The 26,112-nt window shown below is 38.6% G+C and overlaps 1 protein-coding gene across 3 annotated transcripts in view; it reads left to right on the top strand.

Annotated features, from left to right (window-relative positions):
- Nucleotides 1-22,731, top strand: part of LOC138697005 (uncharacterized) — a 44,501-nt gene extending 21,770 nt beyond the window's left edge. For 2 of the 3 annotated variants that reach the window (XM_069822598.1, XM_069822596.1), the window contains exons 2-3: nt 17,764-17,986; nt 21,457-22,731. In XM_069822598.1, coding sequence (XP_069678699.1) covers nt 17,764-17,986; nt 21,457-21,761 — 528 coding nt within the window. In that variant the 3' untranslated portion in view covers nt 21,762-22,731. Of the gene's footprint in view, nt 1-5,104; nt 5,247-17,763; nt 17,987-21,456 lie in introns of those variants that run through there. The other variant, XM_069822597.1, reaches the window with a different exon arrangement.
- Nucleotides 22,732-26,112: the final 3,381 nt, after the last annotated feature.

Below are 26,112 nucleotides of genomic sequence, written 5' to 3'. Positions count from 1 at the left end.
AATCTGTGATGAAATTTCTAGACTTTACGAATGCATTGGGTTCCGTGAACATGTCCACACCTGTGGAGTAACGGTCAGCGCGTCTGGCCGCGAAACCAGGTGGCCCGGGTTCGATTCCCGGTCGGGACAAGTTACCTGGTTGAGGTTTTTTCCGGGGTTTTCCCTCAACCCAATACGAGCAAATGCTGGGTAACTTTCGGTGCTGGACCCCGGACTCATTTCACCGGCATTATCACCTTCATTTCATTCAGACGCTAAATAACCTAGATGTTGATACAGCGTCGTAAAATAACCCAATAAAATAAAAAAAATAAATCCGTGAACATAGACTTGCTCCTCTGCAAGCTCAGAGCCCTACAGCTCTCTGACAACGCGGTTAACTGGTTCTCATCCCATCTTTATGACCGCCAGCAGTGTGTAATTTTTAATAACCAATATTCAACATGGCGGGCAGTAAAGGCGGGGGTACCCCAGCGATCCGTATTGGGACCTCTTCTGTTTGCAGTCTACATAAATGACATATTTCAGACTCTAAAACATAGTAAATACATGCTCTATCCTGAAGATGCCACTATATATGCACATACGCGACCTGAAACTCTAAATGACAGTAGACAAATTGAACAGTGGCTTGAACTCATTGTCAGCATGGTCTACAAAATTTGACTTAACGTTTAATCCAACTAAGTCTCAGGCAGTTGTAATCTGGCAACAACGGCTCTCACGCATTTTAAAATTCGCTTTTATAAATTCTGTGGAATTAAATGAATCTGTAATTCCATTCAGTCCCTATATTAAATATGTAGGTGTGAACATGAATGAGGACTGTCCAAGTCACGCACTCATGTAGACCGCCTTCGCCGTTCTACATTCGTTAAATCGTCTGAAAATGTTTCTTCCCGTTCAATTAAAAAGAATTCTCATACAAACATTGATGATACCACATTTTGATACTGGGACATTCCAGATCTAAATTCCAATTAAGCCCAAAGATTACAACGCGTTCATGATGCCTGCATACGTTTCATTTGCAACATCCGCAACTACGACCACATTAGCTATATCTCCCCTCGAAACGCTCCAATGGGCAAGATTACAGGACCAAAGATATATCCGTTCACTAATTTTCCTATAGGTTCGGGCCATTCTACAAATTAAGAACAAAAGCACTGAATTTTTAAATTATAATTTTGTCTTCAACTTCAATATTTCCTTGGAGTACATTAGGTGAACTTTAACATGTTTTCTTACGGGAATGTGTCATTCTTCTATTTTCGCGCGAGTTTGTTAGTTCTTGCTACAAGCAACTCTTTCGGTGAACAAAATTGTCTTGTTCTGAGATTTATGTACGAGTATATTATTCTAAAGAGAGAGACAGTGACCTCAGCTAAGTTATGACATGTTTAGACTTGAATACTACCTGTGCATTTTGCTTACAGGATATACGAGTAAATACAACCATGCGCCACGTAACGTGAGTTACTAAAGTAACCTCTTTTTTTCCCCCCAGTGTTACAAAATTCAAAATTTACAATGTAGATCTGTTACATCAAGCATTGCATCGTTCCAAACGTACGGTTTTCAATTATTTTTGTACATGTGGCATTAACAGCTGTTGACAGAATGAAGAAAAGAATATAGAAATTTGAGTTAAGAATGTTGTTCCACTTGAAACATTTATTGTAATTTATTTAAACATCATCGAAGTGCGCTGCAATTAAGGTAGGCTAGTGAAAGCCCAAATCACATGTAATAGATTGATCAGCCTTGTGGGATTTGAAGCCAACAACTTTTATCAATTTCACTATGCTGCCATCTAGATACTGCAGAAGAAGTCACGTTATAACTCTCATTTGAATTGCACGGAGCAAATGTACTTCCATCAAGCGGTCGTTACCAATCGACAGTGGCGATCCTGGTGGTTGTTATCTTTTACGTGTTACCATTTTTAACATGGGGATGGCCAGTCTGTGATATGTGATCAGGGGTGAAAGTAACTTCAAACACTATTTACAGTTTGAAATTAATCCATTACAAACCTAAAAAGTGAAACATACTGTAGCAATGTGTAACCTAAATTATGTATAAAAAGCGTTTTTTCTTGTGAACGTAACAATAACGATGCTGGAAATTAGACACTTCGGAATCTCTTACCGTGGTTTTTGTGATACATGAAAATGATTGTTAAAGCTAGACGTTACCATTCTTGTACATTCATTCTTAATTTTGCCATGTTACAGATTGATTTTGCAAATAATTTTACTTGTATTATTTTGTCAAGACGAAATTCAGACCTATCATTGGGTACGACCCCAAGTTAGTCTATTCACGTGTAGCCTTCGGTATTCTCCTAGATCATATACACCCAGATTGCTCGCCGTTATAGGTTTTGACGGTAACAACTTTTGTCAGGTTTACTATGCTGCTATCTAGTTGTTACATAAGGAGCCACGTCATAACTCCCATTTGAATTGCATTAGCGACTGTACTGCCATCTCGTGTTCGTTTACGGCGGACGGGTGGCAATCCTGGCGGTTGTTCTCTTCAAAGTGCAACCGATTTTAACATAGGAATGAGCAATCTACATGTGATCTGGGGTATTCTGGCCAGCAAATTGCTAAAGTAATGAGACGAAGTGTATATTCATTTCATAACTATATATTGGTTTATTATATATAATAGATCACAGACACATTACAGACAACAATTTTACACAAAGATATATTATTATTTAAATACAATTTCTACGTTTTACCTATTAACATATTTGTTTTGTCTTGCACTAGCTTTCAGTTATTGTGCAAGATCAACTCATTCTAGAATATTGGTACCATCAGTATTGGTTTACCTTCCTAAGATGTACTTCCCTCTTCACTCTGCAATATTTCATAACTATAAGACGATTACTGGACACAGCAGATAAGATGGCTTAAAATACTAGAAAACCTGGAAGCTAGGACTTCACATGTCCGTCATAACGATCGCCTCGACTCAAATTACATCAAAGACTCGCTATTTTCCTGATTCAAGGGACGGGAACGCACACGTGGAGACGTCACTAATACGTATGTCAATGCGAGATTTATTTTTGCGATTACGGCCTAATTCAGCCATTGAATGAAATTATGAAAGGATCTATTCTGCTTCCTTTTACTGAAGAGCACGGAATTAGACCATCTGTTGACCAGGTCTCCTGAAGATCCTAGTTCGTGGCCATCTGTTCTGTATGTGGAAATCATGTCCTCGAGCGGTTGCAGCATATCGGTACTGTTCCTTTCTTGCCATTAAATCTAACCGTTTTTGATATCTTCTTTTTTAACACAGGTCTGCTGTTGCATTGTCTGAATCATTCTGAGTCTCAGCGAGGTCCCTGGCATGTATCAGGCCTGAAGGCTTGATTGGTGACGTCACAACACACGGCCGACCGTGATAGCTGTCACCTCGCGATTACAAGACGATAAGGAGCAAATACCTGCAAATTGATTATTTATTACCTTAAAACAATCGAAACTATAAATTATTTGTTAATTCAACTTGTTTGTTACTTAAAATATTGGGATATATATGTAATTCCGTCTAGCATATGATAGTAGTTTTATTCAATTATAGTTTCTAAATTGGAAATAATTTTCCCTAATCTAATGATTTAAAAAAATACAAATGGAACTTACATACGAATTATCTGCATCTCTTCCTAACTATAAGTCTGTAATTTCGTCGTCTTTTTTCCTTCACATATACTGAAAATTTATATTTCTATAGGCCTAGCTATTCAAAAAATGTTTGTCGCCACTTTTACATTTGTTTTCACAAGAAGTTTGCTTGCATCACAAACATAACACTTACAGAAAATATCTTTACTTGCACATAATTCTAACCTCACTGAGATGATTAATGATCTTTGATTCCTAATACATTCCGTTTCTTCTTGAATTTCGGAAACGAGAACTTGAAAAAAATATAAGCGTTTAATAACGGTGACGAAACAAAATCTGATTTGCCCTCTATTATATGCCAGTCGTAAGTAATGATTAGATTCATGAGCTTGGGTTTCTATTTCAAGTTCATTTGCAATTCACTGATCTGCTTACATAGCCTGCAATGCACTTAATCCTATTTCCATCACTAATTTCAACCGCTTGACATTCTGAAATTACATCGGGAAACTGACTTTCTGAACAAGAGTCCATATATTCTTCACCATCGGTATCAATTTCTTTATTAGTATAGATCAGAAATCTCTTATATATAAAATTGAGCATGTTGCCAATTTAATTGATGAAGGCTCAGTAATTTAAGATATTTCCAGATTGCAATATCTGATAATTGTCCCCACTCAGCTTCCTCTAAATGATCCGTTAGAAATTTACCCAGAGGATATTTAAATCCCATGTCAGATAAAAGGAATTTTGCAACTAAGAATTAAAGTTTTTCTGATATGGTATAGGGTAACTTTTGTATCATTAGAAAGTTTTCCAGATTTATTTTTCAGTGATTCCTTTGTTTCTAATCCTTCCCGTTTTCTAACTAAATAACAAACAAGTCCATACCTTTTAAAATTTATATAACCTAATGTGTTCTTGAAATTCTACATTAACAATTTTCCACAAATCGAAAATACACTGCAGAACTGGCACAACTATTTTAACATAATTTGAGGAAAGTCTGAGAGCTGCTACATTTTTTTCGTCCAAAAAGACTCGAATTTTGTCCAACGAACAAGAATAATTCCTTTACCGAATATCCAGTTGAATCTAGAATTTGAATTGGAAATATTGTGTTAAACTTGGATGAAAAATTGACTAGTTTTAGTGATATTATGTTCCGAATATATCTTAGCTCGTATCAATTTTTAACAGTATTGTACAGTGCAGTCCCATTTTAAATTTTTATGAACTCGTTAATTTCCGCATTATGGATCCTATCTTTGTATTCCTCAAAATTTTTTATCACATCATCTTCGCACTAGAAACCGAAGAGAGAAGAGAATTTGAATGCTCAAAACGAAAATGGCGAGACACTGTGAATAAGAAGCGTACAAGACATTTCGCAACCGGTGTTAAATGCCAGGTCAAGTAGCGTCCGTATTTAATGCGTGCGAGGGACAGTGAAGCCCACATCCGGCCGGCATGGCGATTCGGGTGGTGCTGGTGCTGGTGCTGCTGGCCGGTGCCCTGTGCCCCACGACGGAGGGCTCCTGCCGCCTCTTCAGCAGGTGGTACCAGAAGGATATCGACCTGGACACGGTAGGCTACATAGCCATTTTCGATTTCTCTTAGCAATATTCGTGTCTCTGTTACGAATGAAGCAACTAAGGTAGGTAGATATAACCAGTTTGTCTACAAATTTCCAGTTTCCTTGTACTTCAACAGTGATAACTGCAAATATTCGTAAAACATAAATTCCTATTGGTCAATTTTCTTCGCCCGGTGGACAGGTTCCAAACGTCTACTCTTGCTTTGATTGGCTGAGTGATTCGGCCTGTCTTTTATCATGAATATTCTTTTCACCAAGATGGCAACAGTAACATTGATTGTATCCAATAAAGGGTAACACAAATCAGTGCAGTTACGAGACGAGAACGAGATTGCGGCGATCAAGTTGGCTAAAGAATTTTCCTGTTTAGCGATTGTTTTTCTTCAGAGGGGCAGACTGATGCACGTCATATAGCTGGGTATCTAGCCCCCCCCCGTTTGTGGCTTGTGAATTTAAGTCCTGACTTAGATTCAGTTATCTACTTAATTGAGAACAGCATTTTCTCATTGTCGCTAGAACAAAGGTTAGGCTAATGCATTGGTTCCCAACCTTTTTTGACTGACGATACACTTTACTGAACGCCCACGATATCGCGACACACTTATTTGTCTTTAATAATAACGATATAATAACAACCAGAGCTTTTCTTCTAAAGAAAAAGGTGGTGGAACTCTATGTAGAATATTTTATAGCGGACGAGGAGATGATTACTGCTCACTGCACGAAAATTTTGTCGTTTTTAACCTCCTTTTCGTCCAACTAAAACTTTCAAGGTCTAATCGGAATTAAAATAAAAATTATATCAAAAAGATAGTTATTCACACATATTTCGGTTCCATGATGAAAAATGCAAAATAAAAGTGCCGGAAAGTCGTTCCAGCGCGTTCCGCCAGAAAATAGGCACTGATAACTTCTATGTAGTGTCGGCCATCCAGTGTTGTAGATAGGTCGATGTTAACACGCAATCGACAATTCTAAAAAGCTAGCAGCATTAGAAGAAAACAAAGATATAATATGTCAAAAATCCCAGCCTATCTATGCTGGATGTCCGATAAAAGATTTTTATTACCGTTTTTGAAGTCACCTATTACAAATTTTTAATTAATTTGAAGTCTGCGCTTGGTGAATTGCACAGTGTTTCTCTATACGTCGTGTTATGGTTGACAGACCAACACGTAAATCATCTTCAAGATGCAGCAGACTGTTCCTTTGTTTAGATTTCACTATTTTCATGGTAAAAAATGTTGATTCACACAAGTATGACGTTGAAAACGGCAGCCCTCTCTGCAATTGTGGGATACTGACATCGCGCATAAATCCAAAAGCTGCACTGAATTGTCTAGAAATGTTGTTATCATAGTAGAATGGCATGACAAATATATCAACTCATTTTTATCGTTGGCAGGTTGGTAGCATTTTGAATGTTGATCTCACCAAAAGGAGAAATTACTCATTCTAACTCTCAAACGGATAAGCTCGGGAAATACTTTGTTAATGAAGTTTGTAACGCATTTAGGTGCTTGCTATTAACTTCTTCAAACATTCTTTTTCATTTTCAGCAAGTCGATTTTCAAAACTCTCAACTAAAGGAAAGGGCAATAATTTACCCGCTATAACCGAACATTCCCAAAACTTCAGTTTTTTGTAAAAATCCTTGAAGTTTGTTTGTGCTGCATGCTTACATTTAAAAAGTTCGTCTCACGGCAAGATATGCTAGTTCGCACACCAAAAATTATCTTCCAAAAGTTTAGCGTACATGAGGACGATTACTTTCTAAACGGCACCATCGACTGATTTGACAAAACATTTCCGCATATAAGACACTCATCTCCACGCCACGTAAAACCATATTTCAAGTTTCATCACTTTATTTACGAAACGCAGTAGGCTACGCTTTTATGAATCCTGAAGGGAATTTTTGCTCAAATTATTTGAAGTAGCACTTCTGTTATCTAACCGAGAACTTGGTTCAGATTGTCTTTTTCTAATTAAAAATTTGTTCATGATAAAGTCTAAATAAAGCACTTTTGACAGAACAGTCGCACTATCACTGCTCACACGTATGTACTGAAGCTGACCGATATGTTCTGACCAGAGTTGCCAGATTGTTTTCAAGGAAATTCGCAATTATTTCTTTAAAAGTCGACTTTTAGAGGGAAAAATCGCCCATTCAATTTCCTATCTTAACGAGAGACATCCTGTTATAATACCTGCAACAGATACACTGCGAATTTGTATAATATATCTGTCGGTTCGTTAATAATAATTCAGGAAATTGGAACTTCTTTCATATCTCATACTTGCTGCTTTAGAATATTAATGACTATGGCCGTCTTAATTATTACAGTGCACTTTGTTCTATGAAGTTGGAGGTGTACATTCCTACACTTGGACAATTTAAATCAATAAACTAGCTTAAATAATCCAAACATTTTTATCGCGGTATGACTGGCCACAAAACCGCCAACTGAATTTCAAATTATTTTGTTAATGATTTAGCAACTGGCAATACATCTATAAGTTTAGATTGGGAGAAAAGAAATGCTGAATTTTGTTTGTATTTTGATCAATCGAGCTCACATGTTGTTTTCAAGTTCACTTTTTGTGTCCTAGTTCTTCTCGACAGTCCGAATCAGCTTACTTGATACCCTAAGGGTGAAATCTAACCATTTTCCCCCATTAGTACATATGCCAGTGGATTATGGTGATGTTCTAGTTTGAAAGTTGAATTTTCTTTTGCCAACTTCGTTTCGAATTTTGGTACTGAGAAATACAACTGGTAGTGATTTTCTAACTGTTATGTTGGCAGCAGTAACAGCCGATGACAGCAGTGAAATTTTATAAAATTAAAATTGTTATAGACGTCCAATCATATTCGCTCTAGCTGCTTACGCCTTAAGGTTTTCGTAGCGTTGTTAGGAGATTGTTTATCGTTTGTCATTTGTTATTTGGAGTGTTGTACTTGTAAATGCGTGGATTTGAAGAAAGTTTGTGCTCTCTTTGGGCTAAAGAAGATAGAGTTCAATAGAGAAGTAAAGGCAGCGGAGGCGGCTCGAAACATTTGTACCGTGTAACGGAGAGAATGCCATCGGAGAACGCACTGCAAGAAAATTATCCTGTAGTTTCAAAACAACATCCCGTACGAAAGTTATTGTACGGATTGCTGCAACCATAAGTTCTGGCATTCATTGCCAACAACTCAAGACGTCTTGTGGCCACAATTTAAGACTGCAATACGATAATGCACGCCACACTCCGCTGACATGATTGTCTAGGACTTTTGGTTAGGAGGTGATTCCACATCCTCATATTATCCCGATCTTGCGCCCTTAGATTTCCGCCTTGACTTGACGACTTTAACTCCAAACCGGCAGATTTCTTCAGACGCGCAATCGAAAAACTACCCGAGCGTTGGCAGAGAGTCGTGTATAATGTAGGAGAATATATTACTGATTAATTTCTGTTTTCTGTTGAAAAAACCCCTGCCACTGAAAAAAAAAAAAAAACGCTATGAAAACGTTCGCATCAACCCAATATTTACTGATATTATTTTACATGCAACTTGTAAATTACCTTCTGAACAAGAAAATGTGGCCTGATCGTCAGCAGTAGGCGATGTTAATGAGTCTTCCCAATTACTACTAAGTTAACTTTGTACAAATTAAATGATAACAGGGTGTACAGCCTGTTTTGAAATCGATATGCATAGAGTCCATAATGTTATTCTTGTACATCTTGTAATTTTTTGTGTTTCTAACATATATACTTGTTGATTTCTGAAATGAATGAATTAATTAAAACTTGATGTGTCAAATTATGTATGATTAGTACTGAATATGTGCCGCTTATCATGTAATACAAGAAGGGTAAATAGTATATAATGTCATAGTTTGTGATCATTGCAGGTTTCGTTCCACTATGGTTGACGCCACGCTCCAGTTTTGCAATTTTCTTGAGACGCGCACACGTTTGGCCCGTGGGCGAAACACTTGGTATGCGTGCCAAAATTCCTTCATTGTCTCACAAGGACTTCTTCATTTCCTCTGTGCTGACTAATTCATTTTCCTGCAGATTTGACGCCATTTGTATTTTCATCTGTGTATACCATATATGCTCTTGGCTGATTTTTCGTTTCGAATAGTGTTCGGCGCCATTGCATGTCAAAATTCAGTTAGTATACGGATTCCACTAACGGCATTGCACTTCTCTACTGCATTCAGTACCGGAGTCATAGGCACCCACAACAAAACTTCGATGTAAAATGTTGCAGGAGGCGTTCTATGATTTTTGTAGATCAATTTTTTTTTTAATTTGTTTTGCGTTTGTAGTTTTTAAGAAAACTATAGTAATATAATTTTGATATGTACATGTTTATTATTTAGACAATTCGTTTGCTTTTGTGCAATATTATTTACACAAAGCATCGTCATGACTTGTTTCAGCACAGAATTGGTTTTTTCTACGACGCGTACAGTACTGAACTATGGAACGGGTTTTGTTCGTATTCAGAATCTACTTGTACGGTCAAACGAAAAGATTTGATGGGAGTATACTGTTCATATGCAGAGGGTGGGAATGAACATAACCGTCTCTTCTCTACCTATTTACTTTACAATTTATGACTCCTTAGGCGGTGACGTCACTATCTCCGCGTTCCCTAGTAACAAAGTTGTTTGTCTCTACCAAGGTTTGTTGAATGGTGCTCATCGTTATTGCAAACTGCGATTAATTGATTTCAATGGTCATGAGAAACCTCTCCATTCCCAAAAAGATAACGGTATGGTGCGCGATTTCATCAACTGGAATAATCGACCCATGCTTCTTTGAAAATGAGGCTGGAAATGTAGTGACTATATATTGAAATGATACAGAACTATTTTACATCACAACTCGCCCATTTTCCTGTTTTAACGGGACAGAGCAACAAGCCACACCGCAAGAATTTCGATGGATGCTGTGAATGCTTTGTTCCCGGGCCGCGTCATTTCTCGGAAAGGGGATATCGCTTGGCCGCCTAAGTCACCTGATTTAACGGGAAGCGTATGTGATTTCTTCATATGGGGACACCTCAAAACGAAGGTGTTTGGGGCAATCCACCCGAACAATTCCAGCCCTAAAATAACGTATATGAGAAGAGGTCGCTCGATACCTGTCAATATGCTCAGAGGCGTTATGCAACAGTTCGTCGCCAGACTAGAAGAATGTGTGCGTTTCAATGGAGGTCACTTGGCTAACGTAATTTTTAAGAATTTTTTTTCTTGTTTCATATCTAATGGTTATTCATGTACTTATGATTTCTACTCATTAAATTGATATAATAGTCCACACCTGTGGAGTAACGGTTAGCGCGTCTAGCTGCGAAACCAGGTGGCCCGGGTTCGATTCCCGGTTGGGGCAAGTTATCTGGTTGAGGTTTTTTCCGGGGTTTTCCCTCAACCCAATATGAGCAAATGCTGGGTAACTTTCGGTATTGGACTCCGGAGTCATTTCACCGGCATTATCACCTTCATCTCATTCAGACGCTAAATAACCTAAGCTGTTGATAAAGCGTCATAAAATAACCTACTAAAATAAAAAATTGATATAGTAAGTAACTTTTCATTCTTCTTCTGCGCCTTGAAATTTTCCGTTTGACTGGCCCACCTTGTATATTCTATGAAAATGGTGTACGTGAAATATGTGTATTAAAAATTAATTAATTCATTCATAGTATTCTGGCCAAGGGCAGGTCTTTCACTACAAACCCAGCATTCTCCAGTATTTTCTAGTTTCTGCCTTCCTCTTTGTCTCATATGATCCATATTTCTTCATGTCGTCTATCATCTGATATCTTCTTCTACCCCGAACTCAAAATTAATTAATTAATTAATTATGGATCTTCATTTCGGTAAAAAGCACAAAGTTGCTACGCGATTTACTCTAAATTGACTAACCAGTTGCATACATTGTGGAATGCATACAGAAAGTACGTATCCAAAAATATTTGTCGGATATTTAATTTTTATTTACACAATTAATAGAAGGTGGGGCAGAATAACGAATGATTTTGAAATGAGCGGGAATCTCGCTGTACCGAATTAGAAAGCTATACACCATAGCATTAGTTGCAAGTCATGAACTAGCGTTTTATCAAAACGGTAGCGCGTCGTGCTTTCCGTGGAATCAGTCCAAGCAATAAAAACTGGGTTCAGAACTTTGAAGAGACTTCGTCAACGACAAAGAAGAAGCCTGGAAGACCAAAATCAGTGCGAACTCTGGAAAACATACGTAGAGCATAGCATACTTCACATTTCCAGCAGAACGGTAAGATTGATCTTCACTGCCACCCGTATAAAATCAACTCTTTCAAGCTCTCAATGAAGTACATTATATCACCCGAAGACTTTTTGAATTTGGTTGAGCAAGATGAGGACATCGTACACAACCTATGGATGAGTGACAAGGCCCATTTCCATCTGTCCGGGTACGTAAACAAGCAAAACTTCAGGTTTTGAAGTGACGTAAACCCTCGATAACTCCATCAGCAACCTTCCCATTCCGCGGAAGTTACTACATGGGGATCATAGGGCGCATGCTGCGACTGTGACGTCGGACATGTTGCAACAACTTGCTCGGTGCGATGTGAACGAGGAGACTGTGACGTCGGACATGTGCAACAACTTGCTCAGTACGATGTGAACGAGGAGACTGTGACGTCGGACATGTTGCAACAACTTGCTCGGTGCGATGTGAACGAGGAGACTGTGACGTCGGACATGTTGCAACAACTTGCTCGGTGCGATGTGAACGAGGAGACTGTGACGTCGGACATGTTGCAACAACTTGCTCGGTGCGATGTGAACGAGGAGACTGTGACGTCGGACATGTTGCAACAACTTGCTCGGTGCGATGTGAACGAGGAGAGTGTGACGTCGGACATGTTGCAACAACTTGCTCGGTGCGATGTGAACGAGGAGAGTGTGACGTCGGACATGTTGCAACAACTTGCTCGGTGCGATGTGAACGAGGAGACGGAGCTACCAGCCACACAGCGAGAGTAAGCGTGAACGGCTTGTTTCCTAATCGTGTCATTTCTCGATATGGGGATATTGCGTGCGTTCACCACACCCAACAGCTTGTGACTTCTTCGAGTAGAGTTTACCAGGAGGAACCACCGAGTACAATCGAGGCCCTCAAGCAACGGATTCTAGATGAAATGGCTCAGCCACGTCCCCGGCCTCCGGAGTCCTCGGACGGTAGCGCCGCTCACACTTGAAACACGGACCAAGGTCTAACACTGGGCTCTCGGAGACTATCGTACTATCAGGGACTAGAATGCTTCACATGCAGACTTACTAAAGCCTTTACCAATAATCAAAAATATAGGCTTAAGGACTTCACTAATAGACGTAGTATATTATGTATGGTGGGTCCCTATCACCACGGCATGTCGCGTCCTCAGGTTGCGGATAGAGAAGACGGCCTCCAGATATGGAGGGTAGCTGCGAATATATTGAATAAGCAGTCGTGGACAGCCGATAAGGGGTGGTCCTCCAGCTAGGGGGTTGGGCGAAGGGCTAACAACCCATCACCGTAAAAAACAGCTTGTTACGAATCCATACAATAAGCCTCGGAATGGGACAGATTGTCTGGCACGACCACATCAAAGGAATAAGGTTTTGAGATTTGGCACTTGGAACGTAACTAGTCTTTATAGAACAGGAGGGGTAACATTAGTAGAAAAAGAACTAGCTAGGTATAAAATAGACTTCGTGGAAGTACAAGAGGTTAGGTTAGATGAGAATGGCATATCACGAATGGGAGATTACTTGTTGTATTATGGGGAAGGAAACATTAATCACCAATTAGGAACAGGATTCTTTGTTCATAAAAGAATAAAATCAGCAGTAAAAAAGGTCGAATATATCAGTGACAGGTTACCATAGTTACTACTTAAGGGTAGATGGTGCGATATCGTAGTTCTAAATGCTCACGCCCCTGCAGAAGAGAAAGACGACCTCGAACGGTACTCCAGTGCACTGGCAGAATAATCCAATAAATGACAAGTGTCTCGTGTTCTTACAGTGCAGGCCTGGTTCAACCCCGAGAAAGCTCCGCATTACCCGCTTTGCACACAGACGGAGATCGAACCTTGGTCTAACCACTCGGCTGTGTTTGTTGACCATATCCTGGTGTATTTGGTATCATTCCGTGGCTGCGTTGGAAGGTTGTTGCTAATTCGTTTCAGCGGAATTTGATTAATTGGTATTGTCTACTCTGATGTGCTGTTCACTGAGTAATGGCAAGCTTACTGTAAATCCAACCGTATACAAGTTCGTAACTCTGGGACAACTTCACGTACTTCCATCTCGAAGACCTCTGCGCCTATTGCGTTTCTAGCGGGCCTGGGTTCAACAGAGATTTATGTGCCTGTGTGCATCACCCAAAACGACGCCTTCCGAGTGGTGAGATTCACCGGAAATGGGGCGAGCTGAAGGGAGTGGACCAGATTGTTCGGCAGGTGTATTGTGCGCACAAATTGAGGGAACGCCTAACTATCTTCAGCTATAGCAAGCGTAGGTGGGCTTTGAACTCACGATTACAGGTTAGGTATGTCACTCAAATAAAGAGTGCCCGCAAGTCTCATGTCCCTGATCAAGGTATGGTCATTGCTGTATTCACGGTGGTTGTTACCCTTCTCATTTGTTGAATTTCTGTTCGCTAGTTTTCAGACTTGCACGATAAACTTTAGATAATGGTTGGAAAGCTCTTTTTTCTCACACTAAACCTACACTTGGACAGCCTCAGCCGAATATTGTTCCCCTTCATAATCTATAAATCCGTTTAGTCCATAATGATGCGCGTGAAATGTAATTAATAGAAGGAACATGAAATGGCGATTTATTCGGGATTACATCTGATTACCTTCTCGATTTCCATTACATGTGACAAAATCACACATTAAACATAAATCCAGTAAGGAATATGAAATGTTACCTAGATTCCAGAGAATAAAATTATAATTGAACTTCTTCAGGAAAACACTTGATCTACGTAAATTAGGCCTACATTGACTGATTAAGAAATAAAGGGAAAAAGTGGCATAAGTGCGAAGTAGTGTACCGTATATTATTGAAAGTTGGGTAAGAAGTGGCGTAAGTACCAGACTCTAGCGACCATTTTTTCACTGTAATCTTTTCCTTCTTATTTTATAAAATAGCATAAACTTACAAAATGCGGACTTCCTTCCATTGCCTAACTTTGCTTCTCAGTTTTGATCAGAACATTAAAAGGGAAATTGTAGCTGAATGTTATTCCAAGAACAATGAACTCGCACGCGGAAGTCAAGTCGCATTAAAACGCGTCCTGGGCGGTGGTGGTCACGCCATGCTCCATAAACTGCTTCTTATGCAACTTGCGAAATTGCCTACGAAAACTCAACGCCTTTTTCACAAATGTGAAATACTTTGACGTAATTACAAAATTCACCTTATTTTAATATTTGTTGAATTAGTAAAAATAATCATTCGCGATTCTAGATAAAATGGTCCGTTTCGGCACACCAAACGAAATACAGGGTGGACCATATTGATGGAACGCATTTCTAGGCATGGAAGAAGCACATTTATTAAGGACTATGTGTAACTCATAACCAAAATACAAGAATAAGTTCAGCACTGTTTTCATCGTTTGAATGCCACATTCTGTAGATGAACACCAACTTGACGAGAACATGGTGGATTTATTGGCGCACAAGTAAAAAAAAACTTCAACGTGTAAAACCTTCACTGCCGTGCAAGATTCGGCACTGCATGCAATGTTGTGGCATTCTAACTTCTCGTGGTGACGCATCCGCAAGTGATCGGCATGCCGATATTGTACAGTACAGAGTAGTCTTCTGCATCAAGTTTTGAGAGTTTGATTTGTAATAATGATTAAGTGGATCTCTGGGATAATCATAAAGTTTCTTAACTTGTACGAAAACACACGTGATTGCACTTTAACCTTTATAAAAGAATTTGAAATGCCAGAACAGACCTTTATGAAAACGTGGCAAAGGCAATTGAAATTAATGGATTTGGAATTGCCGAGATGAAATTGAAAATACAATTCATACGAAAATGAAGAAAATATAAAAACGTACGAAATCTGGTGCTGGGACAGATGACTTCAACAAACCTAAATTAACATGGTTTCCAGTTGCCGATAGGATTTTGCACAATTTGCACGAAGTGGTGCAAATGAGAAAAACACTTTCCAGAAATTTGAGTATTGTATATAAATAAACATTACAATCTTAATTTGTGTACAAGATAATATTTATTTACTTTTATTTTTTCCTTTATTAATTTAGTCCTTTATTTATTAAATTAAATTCTTTATTTATTCCTTCATTAAGAAATTCATTCAGTCACTCCTTCCTTCGTTTCTTTCTTTCTTCACTTATTTTTATTTATTTATTCATGCATTCATTTATTTATTCATATATTCATTAATATATATATATATATATGCATACATACATACACACATACGTATACAGGGTGAACAATAAGTATGGAATATTGTTAATAACTTCTTAAATTTTAATTTTACAAAAAAAAAAAGTTTTATACAAACCTGTTATAGGTAAACCATATAATATTATGCCAGTGTTAGAAAACAGTTATTCAGACATACAGGGTTCGACAGTGAACTAATTTTTTAAATGGCGCCCTATATTAAAATTTACATATTCCGAATCTCCATTAAATTTTACGTATGAAGGATAGGTGGAGCGGAGAATAATTCTCTCCGGCACCGGGACTCGAACCCGGGTTTTCAGCTCTACGTGCTGACGGTTTATCCACTAAGCCACACCGGATTCCAGTTCCGATGCCGGATTGAATCCTCTCAGTTTAAGTTCCACCTCTTAGTTTCCCTTCGGTACATCACAATAATATTACGTATGAATGGGTAGAAACTTACCCATTCCCCCGTTTCATATCTTTTAACAATTTATTAAACTTGTTTCGTGGACTTAAAGCTTGAGACAAATAAGTATGTAAAATCATGTTGAGTAAGCCATAAAACTATAACTAACCAAACTTCATCACAGATGCTTAAAATGAGAACCGTTCACAACCAAAAAATATCCCAGTCTATCACGAAAATAATTCATTGTCTTCCTTACAGTCATGTCCATTTGACAGTTCATATTTTTAATAATAATACACAGCATTTAAAATACCGATAATGTAAATTGTAAACAATTCTAATAACAACCCTCCCCCCCCTTGACGAAATGCTGCGTACGCCACTGGCTGGACAGCATTGACAGGATTTGAAAGTGCTAGGAGTGCGAGGGTGGGAGATAGGAACGAATGGAGGCGCATTGTAGGCCTTGTCCAGCCTCTTCTCGCAAGCTTTCCTTTTCATTTGCTGCAGGAGATTTGAATAATGTTCTCCCCTTTGCTAGATAATCAATCATGATTATCCCCTTAGCATCCCAGAACACGGAAGCCTGACTTCCCAGCCGATTGAACAGCTTTTACTCGTTCTTTCCTTGGAGGTGAAAAATCATTGTTCTTCCTGTATTTCAACTGCTGTTTGTAGTAGTGGATCCAGGTTTCGTCTGTGGTAACAAACCGCCTCAAGAAGCAGGGCGTATTTTTCTCAAATCGAACCAACAATCCCTCGCAATCTGACTTAGGACATGTTTTTTCCTCTGTTAACAAACACGGAACCCATCTTGCGTAGACCTTGGACATGCCCAAGACTTTGACTAAGATATGGCGCACCCGTTCAGATAAGATACGCATAACCTCGATAATTTCTGGCACTTTCAGTCGACGGGCATTCAGCACCATATCGTGGATTTATTCTACGCCTTCACTTGTTGCTGTTTCTGGACGTAACGTAACGCAAGTTGATGTAAGCGTATGTGCAATGGTCGGGAAAATGTTGGAAAATTAGTCTTGAAAGTTAGGAAAATTAATTTCCTGAACATAATTATAAAAATTAAATCCCCGTTAAGTTACAGTGACGTATGAATGAAGACCAGGTGGTCCCGTTTTAGACGAGGCCTGGTAGAACAATCGAAAAACCATGAAGTTCCCCTTTTACGACCAGAAACTTCCTATTAATGACAAACGAATTATAGGGCAATTTTACCTTTGAGCAGGCAATTAGCGCTGATATGATCTTATAACCCACTTTTACCTTTGAATATACAATTAGCGCTGATATGATTTTATAGTCTTTTTCGATCAACTGACTGAAAGAGGGCTTAATTTCGACTTCGTTTAACAGGATTCTGCAACAGTACATGCTGCCCATATTTCTTTATGGGTAATTCGCGATGTGTTTGAAGACAAAACGATTGCCAATAATGTGTGGCCTCCACGATTCCCTGAACTTACACTCTGTAGGTATTGTTTGAAGGAATGAGTGTACAAACCAAAACCCTTCACATCATGACGTGGACAATTTCAACACCTTGGACAAATTAGATCTTAACATTATATCGCCGTACTCTGATTTGTGCAGCTGATGGGGGACTGGTACGCGGTGGAGATCGTGGAGCACGACAAGCCGGTGGAAGAGAACACGATCAGCACGGTGATCGACGTGTGTCCCGTGCTGCAGCTCCACCGCGAGGATGACACGATCCGCCTGCAGTGGAACGAGAACGCCGGCGTGCTGGTGTACAAGTTCCGTCAGCCCAAGCCGCACCAGCCGGGCTTCTGGGACTCGGCGGGCAGCCAGAACGGTAATGAAACTGATATGTTTTGTAACAGTAAGGGTGGTGAGTTCCTTTCCCCTCCATTGCATACATCCATCAGGCTTGAGCGAGAATGAACCTACTTTGTTTATTAGAAGTATGACACTCCTGGCAACAATTTTTATATTTTCTGTATTCATATAAAAGTGACAAAAACTTTCAATTTGTTAATTAGAAATATGGCATTCACTCTCAGCTACAATTTGTTTAATGCTAGTCACAGACATTGGAAGGCAGTTGTGCACTGAATTTGTTTCTACTCGAACCTCACCCAGATTGGTTGAACTGAACAACGCCTTCACTCGAAGAGCAACACAAGGCAAGACAGGATACTTTTCCTTGGAAAAAGATTCTGAACTTGAGGCAGACTTCAAACACAGATCATTTTGGAAAGCTGTAAGTTTCCAATTCTATTCCTGAGCAATCGTGTTGCATGACAGACGTCGAAAATTGTTCAGTGTCAATGTCTATAAAGCCCACGCCTGTGGAGTAACGGTTAGTTCGTCTGGCCGCGAAACCAGGTGGCCCGGTTCGATTCTCGGTCGGGGCAAGTTACCTGGTTGAGGTTTTCCGGGGTTTTCCCTCAACTCAATATGAGCAAATGCTAGGTAACTATCGATGCTGGACCCCGTATTCATTTCACCGGCATTATCACCTTCATCTCATTCAAACGCTAAATAACCTAAAATGTTGATAAAGCGTCGTAAAATATCTTACTAAAAAAAGTCCATAAAAAGTGATGCGACAAACTACGCCAGAAACTCAGTTTTCTTTAAATCTTGAAAGCGTGTCTGAAATTGTGCTCTTGAGCTTGAAACAGTTTTACATTCCTTTTGCCTCAGTACGATGAGGAGCCCTGTTTGTCAATTTGTTTTTCAAGCTTAAGATTTTTTTTCCAGAACCGGAACTTAAATTTTCTTGAACATGCCTGAACATCAGATATCATTTCTCCCAAGTCCTTCTCTTTGCCTTGGGGTAGGCAATTGAGTAGTACATTAATTTTTTGTGTGATGTCCACTAAAAATACAAAATTCTGTAGCCAGATCGAATCCTCAAGTTCAGAATAAGACTTATCACGTTTATTATTGCAGGTTCAAACGCTGTAGAACTGTGAAGCAGCAGGTCATCATATTGACAATTCTGTTGATCAGTAAACGCTGACCTCATTTTGGTGACACTTTTCACCAGAAGTTTCATAACGTCATTCATTTGTATAATGCAGCTTGTAATGCTACGATCCGTTGCCATCCGTTGTTAAGCCTACCAATTAGATATGGGTATATTTTCAGGGGGAATAAAGTTTTTTATCTTTGAAAATATATCATCTTCCCTGTAAGGGGAATGACCTTCGGAAATTCTTATTTTATTATGAAATCATCAAAGCTCATTTTCATAAAAAGACGGCCATTTGAGCAGAAGCGACCACGTCTGAGGGTCTGTGGATTCCACCATTGTGTTGGCTAACTTTACAGCAGAAATTGTTTTACCTTTGTTTTTAGAATTATCCAACAATGCATCGCTAGCTTCTAAAAAGGCTTCACTAATCATATGGTTTCTTTTTTTCTGCAATGATTTTTGCGACGCGGTATGTCTCCATTAGCTGTCCTATTCTTACCTGCTGTTTTTTAAGAAGTCGATTGTTCTCTAACTGTGCTTTTAATGCCTCGCTTTTCGCTGTTTTCGTCCAATGGCAGGCAGTCGTTCAACTAGCATATCGCTAGTGCCTAGAAGCGTAGACCACTTGATTCCTCAGGCTGATGACATGGTGAAGAAAAAAAACGATTTTCTCTTTTCATTAGTAGGCCTATATTTCAACAATTATTCACTTCTCATTATCATTATTGTTGTTGTTTTGGCGAAATATTATCTAACAAAAATTTCATTCTTATGAGTAGATATATTTTAATAATTCTTTACTTGTTATATTATTATTATTATTATTATTATTATTATTATTATTATTATTGCAAAATATTATCTAAAAAAATAATTTTTCTCATTATTAGACTTAATTTCAACAATTATTTACTCATCATCATTATTATTATTATTATTATTATTATTATTATTATTATTATTATTATTACTGTTGTTGTTTTGACTAAATATTGTCTAAAAAATTAATTCTTCTCATTAATAGACTTACATTTCAACAATTGTGTATTTATTTTTATTATTATTACTGTTGTTATAATTACTTTTCCTTAAATTAATTATTTTGTGAAAATTACTTTCGCGCATAATTATGTGCAGTTGGAGAGATTAGACCTGTCACACATGTGCAAGAACGGTTAGAGGAGAAGAGGCCTACAATTAAACATTGCCTGTCCTGATGTCATACCCCAGGTCTTGCCTCTCTAGCTGTATGCCGACTTAATACCTTTGGGCCGTATTCATAGACATTTTTAGCGCGGGTTTCCGGTGGATTATCAGCGTTTTTCGTATTCATAAACCAGTGTTAGCGATAGGATATGATTTGAATTCTGTACTAGTAACCAGTGGATAGCCGGGGCTAGCTTAGTACGCTCGTAGCGCGTGCTGCGAAAAGTCTATGAATACCACCCTTAGAGACTAATTTAGTTACTATTTGGCCGATTGGAAAAAAAAGTTTGCCGACCTCTGGATTAGAGTAAAAATAATTAATAATATTTGTCTCAAGTGAGGGGTAGTTGACTGCGTCATTATTCCAAGCACTCTGAGGCGAACTACATAGCCCCGCATGACAATGACGATGAGACTCAAATAAGGATACGACGTCTTTCGCAGAGCTAGTAAGAGACATTGAAACACACACTAAGTAATAAATAAATACAAAGTGATAGCCACCAATTTAGAAAGATTGAATCAGCAGAAATGCGGTTCTTGAAAACAGTAGTATAGTACAAACTGGTGGACCAGAAACGACGCTAATACAAACATTATCTGATAAGTAATGTTGGTTTTGGAGCAAATTGTGTTGTGACAAGAAATTAATCTAATCTTCAAAGTAAAGACCATTAGATTCTGTGGTCTTACGCCTCCTCACTGAAAGTGAGGTTTGTTATCCTACGACGGTACTAGTTTTTGGTTTTTGATGCGAAGAATTCGGTGATACCTATTTCAACGGCTTCCAAGTTTCTGAAATTTCTTCCACGCAGGAAGTGGGCGATGGTAATCTGAAGGCTTATGATCAGGCTGTATAGCAGCTCGATTCCTCCCACGAACGTTATGGGATCTCGCCTTATCCTGTTGCAAAAGATTGACTGCCCGTTGCTTTGAAATAAACTCCCAGTGAATCACATCTTCAAAATTCCACCAGGCACATAACATTACTTTGGAACCGAACCGATTTTGTTTAGCGACGAGTTTGGCAGGCCATAGTTGTGAGGTGTGAGGTTGCAGTAATTTACCCACATGACAATTCTGTCATTCGTGGGATTAGCGATAAGCTGACGACAGATGTGCACATTCTGTTGCAGGCAGCCTGGTGGAGCGGTACAACGTGCGCTTCTCGGGCACGGTGCAGGTCATGAAGGCGGTGAGCTCGCACATGGTGCTCACATTCTGCGCGCGGGGGCACCAGAAGATGTTCTCGGTGCTGATGTCGCGAACCAAGCGCCTGCACCACACCGACGTGCGGGGCGTCAACAACATGCTGAAGAGACGCGGCCTGCCTCGCGGCCTCGTCAAGGAAATGTGCCGGGGCGCCGCCCCCGCGCCGCGCCTCGCCGCCGCCGCCGCCTCCGCCGCCGTCCTGCTGGTCCTCCTCGCCAGCCGGCACTAGGGCGTACTTAAGTCTGGCCAGTCAGAAAGTAACATTCCCTGTGTTGCAATGAAGAGCATATTTGGTCTATTTCGCTCCAGGATAAAGATGCAAAACCATCGTTACAAACTGCTAAATATTTTAGAGTTGACATATCCGGTATCGAGATCACTGTCATTCAAATCAAATAGAGAAGCTTACTTTCTGACTAGATTGATGACGTTCATGTTCACATCGCACTGTACAAACGTTTCTCCTTTAATAGCGAGGACCTCAATGGGAATTTAAATCATTTAGTAGTACGCATAAGAAGGCAGTTTCACATTTGGTAAATAAACAGATCTGCCGATTGTTTGTAAAGAAGGCAGGAAGATGGTTTGCTAGTTTTCTACCAGGAACCTCGAATCTGTTTCATTTCATTTCCTGCACTGAACAAGAAATAGCAGGAGCAGAGGCCGTAATTTGTAATGAGGACGCGGTCTATTCCCTACTGAAATATTGAACTGCACCGTCCACAGTCGGAGTGTGATCATGATCACTTGGCTCAGCCACACTTTTATAAGCATGTATTTATTTTTATACGCCGATAAGAATGTCACAGTTACACAAGTACTGTAATTGGAATAAAGAACATGTAAATATGATAAGGAATGAGACTTGAGATTGAATAAATGTGTTTATGTGAAGGAAGCCGATGTAGTAGGGGAGTAATAATACATTTAAACAATATTTATACTTATTTAAAATTTCTCCGTCTAGGAGAGGAGTTCCGGTAGAACTGACTGCATCACACTCACTATGCACAATAATTATAAATAATGTAAATAAGAAAATCTGTGCACAGTAAAATTGCTGTATTTGACTCTTTAATTATACTGCAGACTTTTGAGATAATGTAAATAGAGAATTGTTGATTTATTAAGATTAATATAAGAAAATTATTTTATGTTAATGTTATATATTGTTGCAAATACATGAAGTTTGGATGTTAGATTGACTTTTTTAACCTCCCGTCTCTTCACAGATCGTGTAAGCAGACGTATGTACTTATCACTTTCACGTTGGCGTTGATGCAATGTGAATGTGGTCCACCCAGGTGATCCGGGTTCTCCATCTCGGCCAAGTTGTGATGGAATTTGTGGTAGATAAAGCAGATGTTTTCTCGGGTTACTTCCGTTTCCCTATCACCCCACTCCATCTATCATCTGCACGATGGTCCACCTGCCATCCAGACTGTATGTCGAATTTGGATCGTCATCAAAGCAAGGATCCGAGGCGTAAAAACGGGCTTGTTGTTCAACTGTCAGGTATAAAAAACAGGCGCAATATGAATGCACGAACGAACCCTTCGCTAAGTTGCAATTGGTGCTAATTGGCAGCAGGATGCAACCCACGCCGCAGCTGAGCAGCAGGTTCGACTGTAACGCTGGTTCATAATCTTAATAACTCGTCAGCCGAAGAACCAGTGCTTGAAGATTGATTACGATATTTTTAACAATCTTAACGTTAAGATTGGCATATGACTCAAATTCCTTTCAGGCGAATGATACGTTTTGATGAAAATCAATAATATGATTACAAGGGTTAATAACAAATATATATATATATATCGGTTAATGCGGTTAGCTATCAACTTATTCGCTACGCGTATATTATTATAACGCCAGTCGGCATGCTTTGATAGACTACTGAGTTCCCAATTATGTTGACATGCCAGTTTTAGTTCGAGTTACACGAATAAAGAAAATAACAAACACCTTCCTAAATTACATTGGTTCGATATTATAAGTAAGTCTGGATATAAAACCTACATATGTTAGGGAAAATCTCGATGAAGCTTTCAATGTTGTAGAAAATAACCAGATGTCAGTAAAGAAGGCGGCGGAAGTAGAACTACCCTTATGTACAAAATACGATGTGATCATCCAGGTTATCCCACCGTTTTAACATTGGGTTATTGATACATGGGGAACCGTTGCAGATTGCAGACACCCCATGACATAAAAGTTATGTGAGCAAGCAAAGGTAGAAATGTTCCCCAATGGGAAAATAATTTTGCTTCCAGAGATGATATTTATCCACAATATTGGCAAGGAATGAATTCGCTGCGTGACCTGCAAGTTGTGAGTATGGGGTGTATGCAACAAGAGGTCTATTATGAATGCGACTATAGGGCCTATGTCTTTCGGTAGGCTATTATAAATGATTTTTTTTATAAATTAAACCTTGCAGTTCTTTCATTCCTGCTTCTATTCATTCTACTGATATACTCGTTTCGTTAGCTTTTCTTCCTATACACATTCAATGACGTTAACTGTATTGCATTGTTAATAAAGTTCAGATAATTCCAAATAAATCTAATATAAGCAATTATTTTGTCCTCTTTTGAGTATAAATATTTTTAAAAACAAATGTTGGCATCAAAGTAGCCCATAGAGATAGGGTTGCCAGGTTGAACTATCGCCAAACCCGAAGATTTACGATGTCTATATTATTATTACTATTATTGGGCGTATTATTATTGTTATACCCATTATAATTAATTATTGTTATAGACCTATTTCATTTTGTGTTGCAAGTTAAAGGATCGGTTAAAAATTCAACAATATCGGATTTGATTTGACGGATAAATTAATATTTGAAATCGTGAAAAAAAAATACGTTTTCAACTTTACTTAATTTTACATAATCTTTTCTTAATTTTAATGCCAGATTTGCAGACTTTAGGCATTTATTTCTCCGTCCAATAAAATCCAATCATGGTGAAATTTTTAGACATGGCATTGAAAAATATGCTGTCTTAAATGCATGTTAGTTAATTTTATGAGAGCCTCACATAAAAAAGTTGTAAAATTGTTAAAAATTCAGTAATAATTAAATCTTTGCTGTAATAGACGTAGGCCTACCTTAAAATTTATATTTCTTGGGGCTCCTTGCAGACTCTAGAAGTCTCTTTTTTCCAAGTTCATTTTAATACTAATTTCCGCTTTCACTAGTTCTGTTGACATTTTTTTTCCTGTCATTTGTTCACAAACCATTAAGATATTAACACCCTTTCCACGTGCGCGTTACTTACTGGAATTGCTAGCACATGTTGCATTATTATTAACATTATTAGGGATCGTAGCTTTTTCGAAAAAAGATACCCAAAGTTTGCAACACTGATTTTTATCTTTGTCTTGCATCAGTGTTGTTATCACTTCGTTTAAAATTGATCACTCATTGTAGAGTTCATTTCCATCGAACTCGAAAGTAATTTGCAATTTCTTTGCTACGCGAATTAAGTCATTAAATGAGAACAGTGATGGGCTAGATCATGGTGTCCAAACGTCTGTAGAACCAGGAGATATTGCACGTCAAGCATGCTCTGCTAAGGTCAGTAACTTTCCATATAAAATAGGCAAAACGACCTTAAAGAATATGCGCTGCGGGTTGCTTACGCCAGGGGTTACCTCGTACGAGTTATATTTGGACATCTATGGGCTAGATAGATCAAGAACAGATATAACTGAAAATATGTTATTGTCATTCAAATCATACACTTGACTAGATATTGCAACAATCTGTCATACACAGTGGTGAACTCTTTTATTACAGTTCGTTTCTCGACCTCCGTGAGATTTTCAAGCGACATAGGCTATTCACTTCAAAATCGAAAAAAGAGTCCTTTTTACGAATTTCTATTGGAGTCTTTACTCCCAACATGATTTTGTGCACCTCGGTTGAAAGCGTATTTTCACATTCTAATATTTTAATCGCCTTACAGAAAATTGTAAGCGTACAATTAACAGAAAACATTCTGCCACTGACAATGAATGTTCATTTACTTCATCTTCTTGGGAACATACGAATTTCCAAATTAAAGAATGCGTTTCTTCTTCACCTTCTGCCAAATAATACATCTTCAAAGCGCTTCACATTTAACAGCTAATTGAAGAGACAACCATCGAACTGGAATATGACGCAAAATCTGAAAATAGTCCTGTTGAGCAAATTCACAGAACGACCCAAGTTCCTCCACTTTCTCATGACGACGAGAAGTCGGAATATATTTTCAAGACTAATGCCTCAACTTCATACTTAAGGAATTTAAAACCAAATTGGGCACAATTATGCAGTACGTGGCAACTTCAATTAGCCTTTACTTTATCAGGATTTTTGTCTTTCATTCTCATGAACACTGAATTGTATTTATCGTAGTTAACAGACGCATTGTCAACCGAATAAGCTATAATGTTACTTAAAGAAAGTCCATTTTCTGCAACAATTGATATAATTTTATTTGAAATGTCCTCATTACTGTCTTCATAGAAGTCTAGAATATCGCTACGTTTTCCATGTTTTACAGAAGAATGTGTCACCACTAATGGGA

This window comes from Periplaneta americana, chromosome 3, assembly GCF_040183065.1.
Source record: "Periplaneta americana isolate PAMFEO1 chromosome 3, P.americana_PAMFEO1_priV1, whole genome shotgun sequence".
In the NCBI taxonomy this organism is placed as follows: Eukaryota; Metazoa; Arthropoda; class Insecta; order Blattodea; family Blattidae; genus Periplaneta; species Periplaneta americana.
This window is presented reverse-complemented; position numbering and strand designations above follow the sequence as displayed.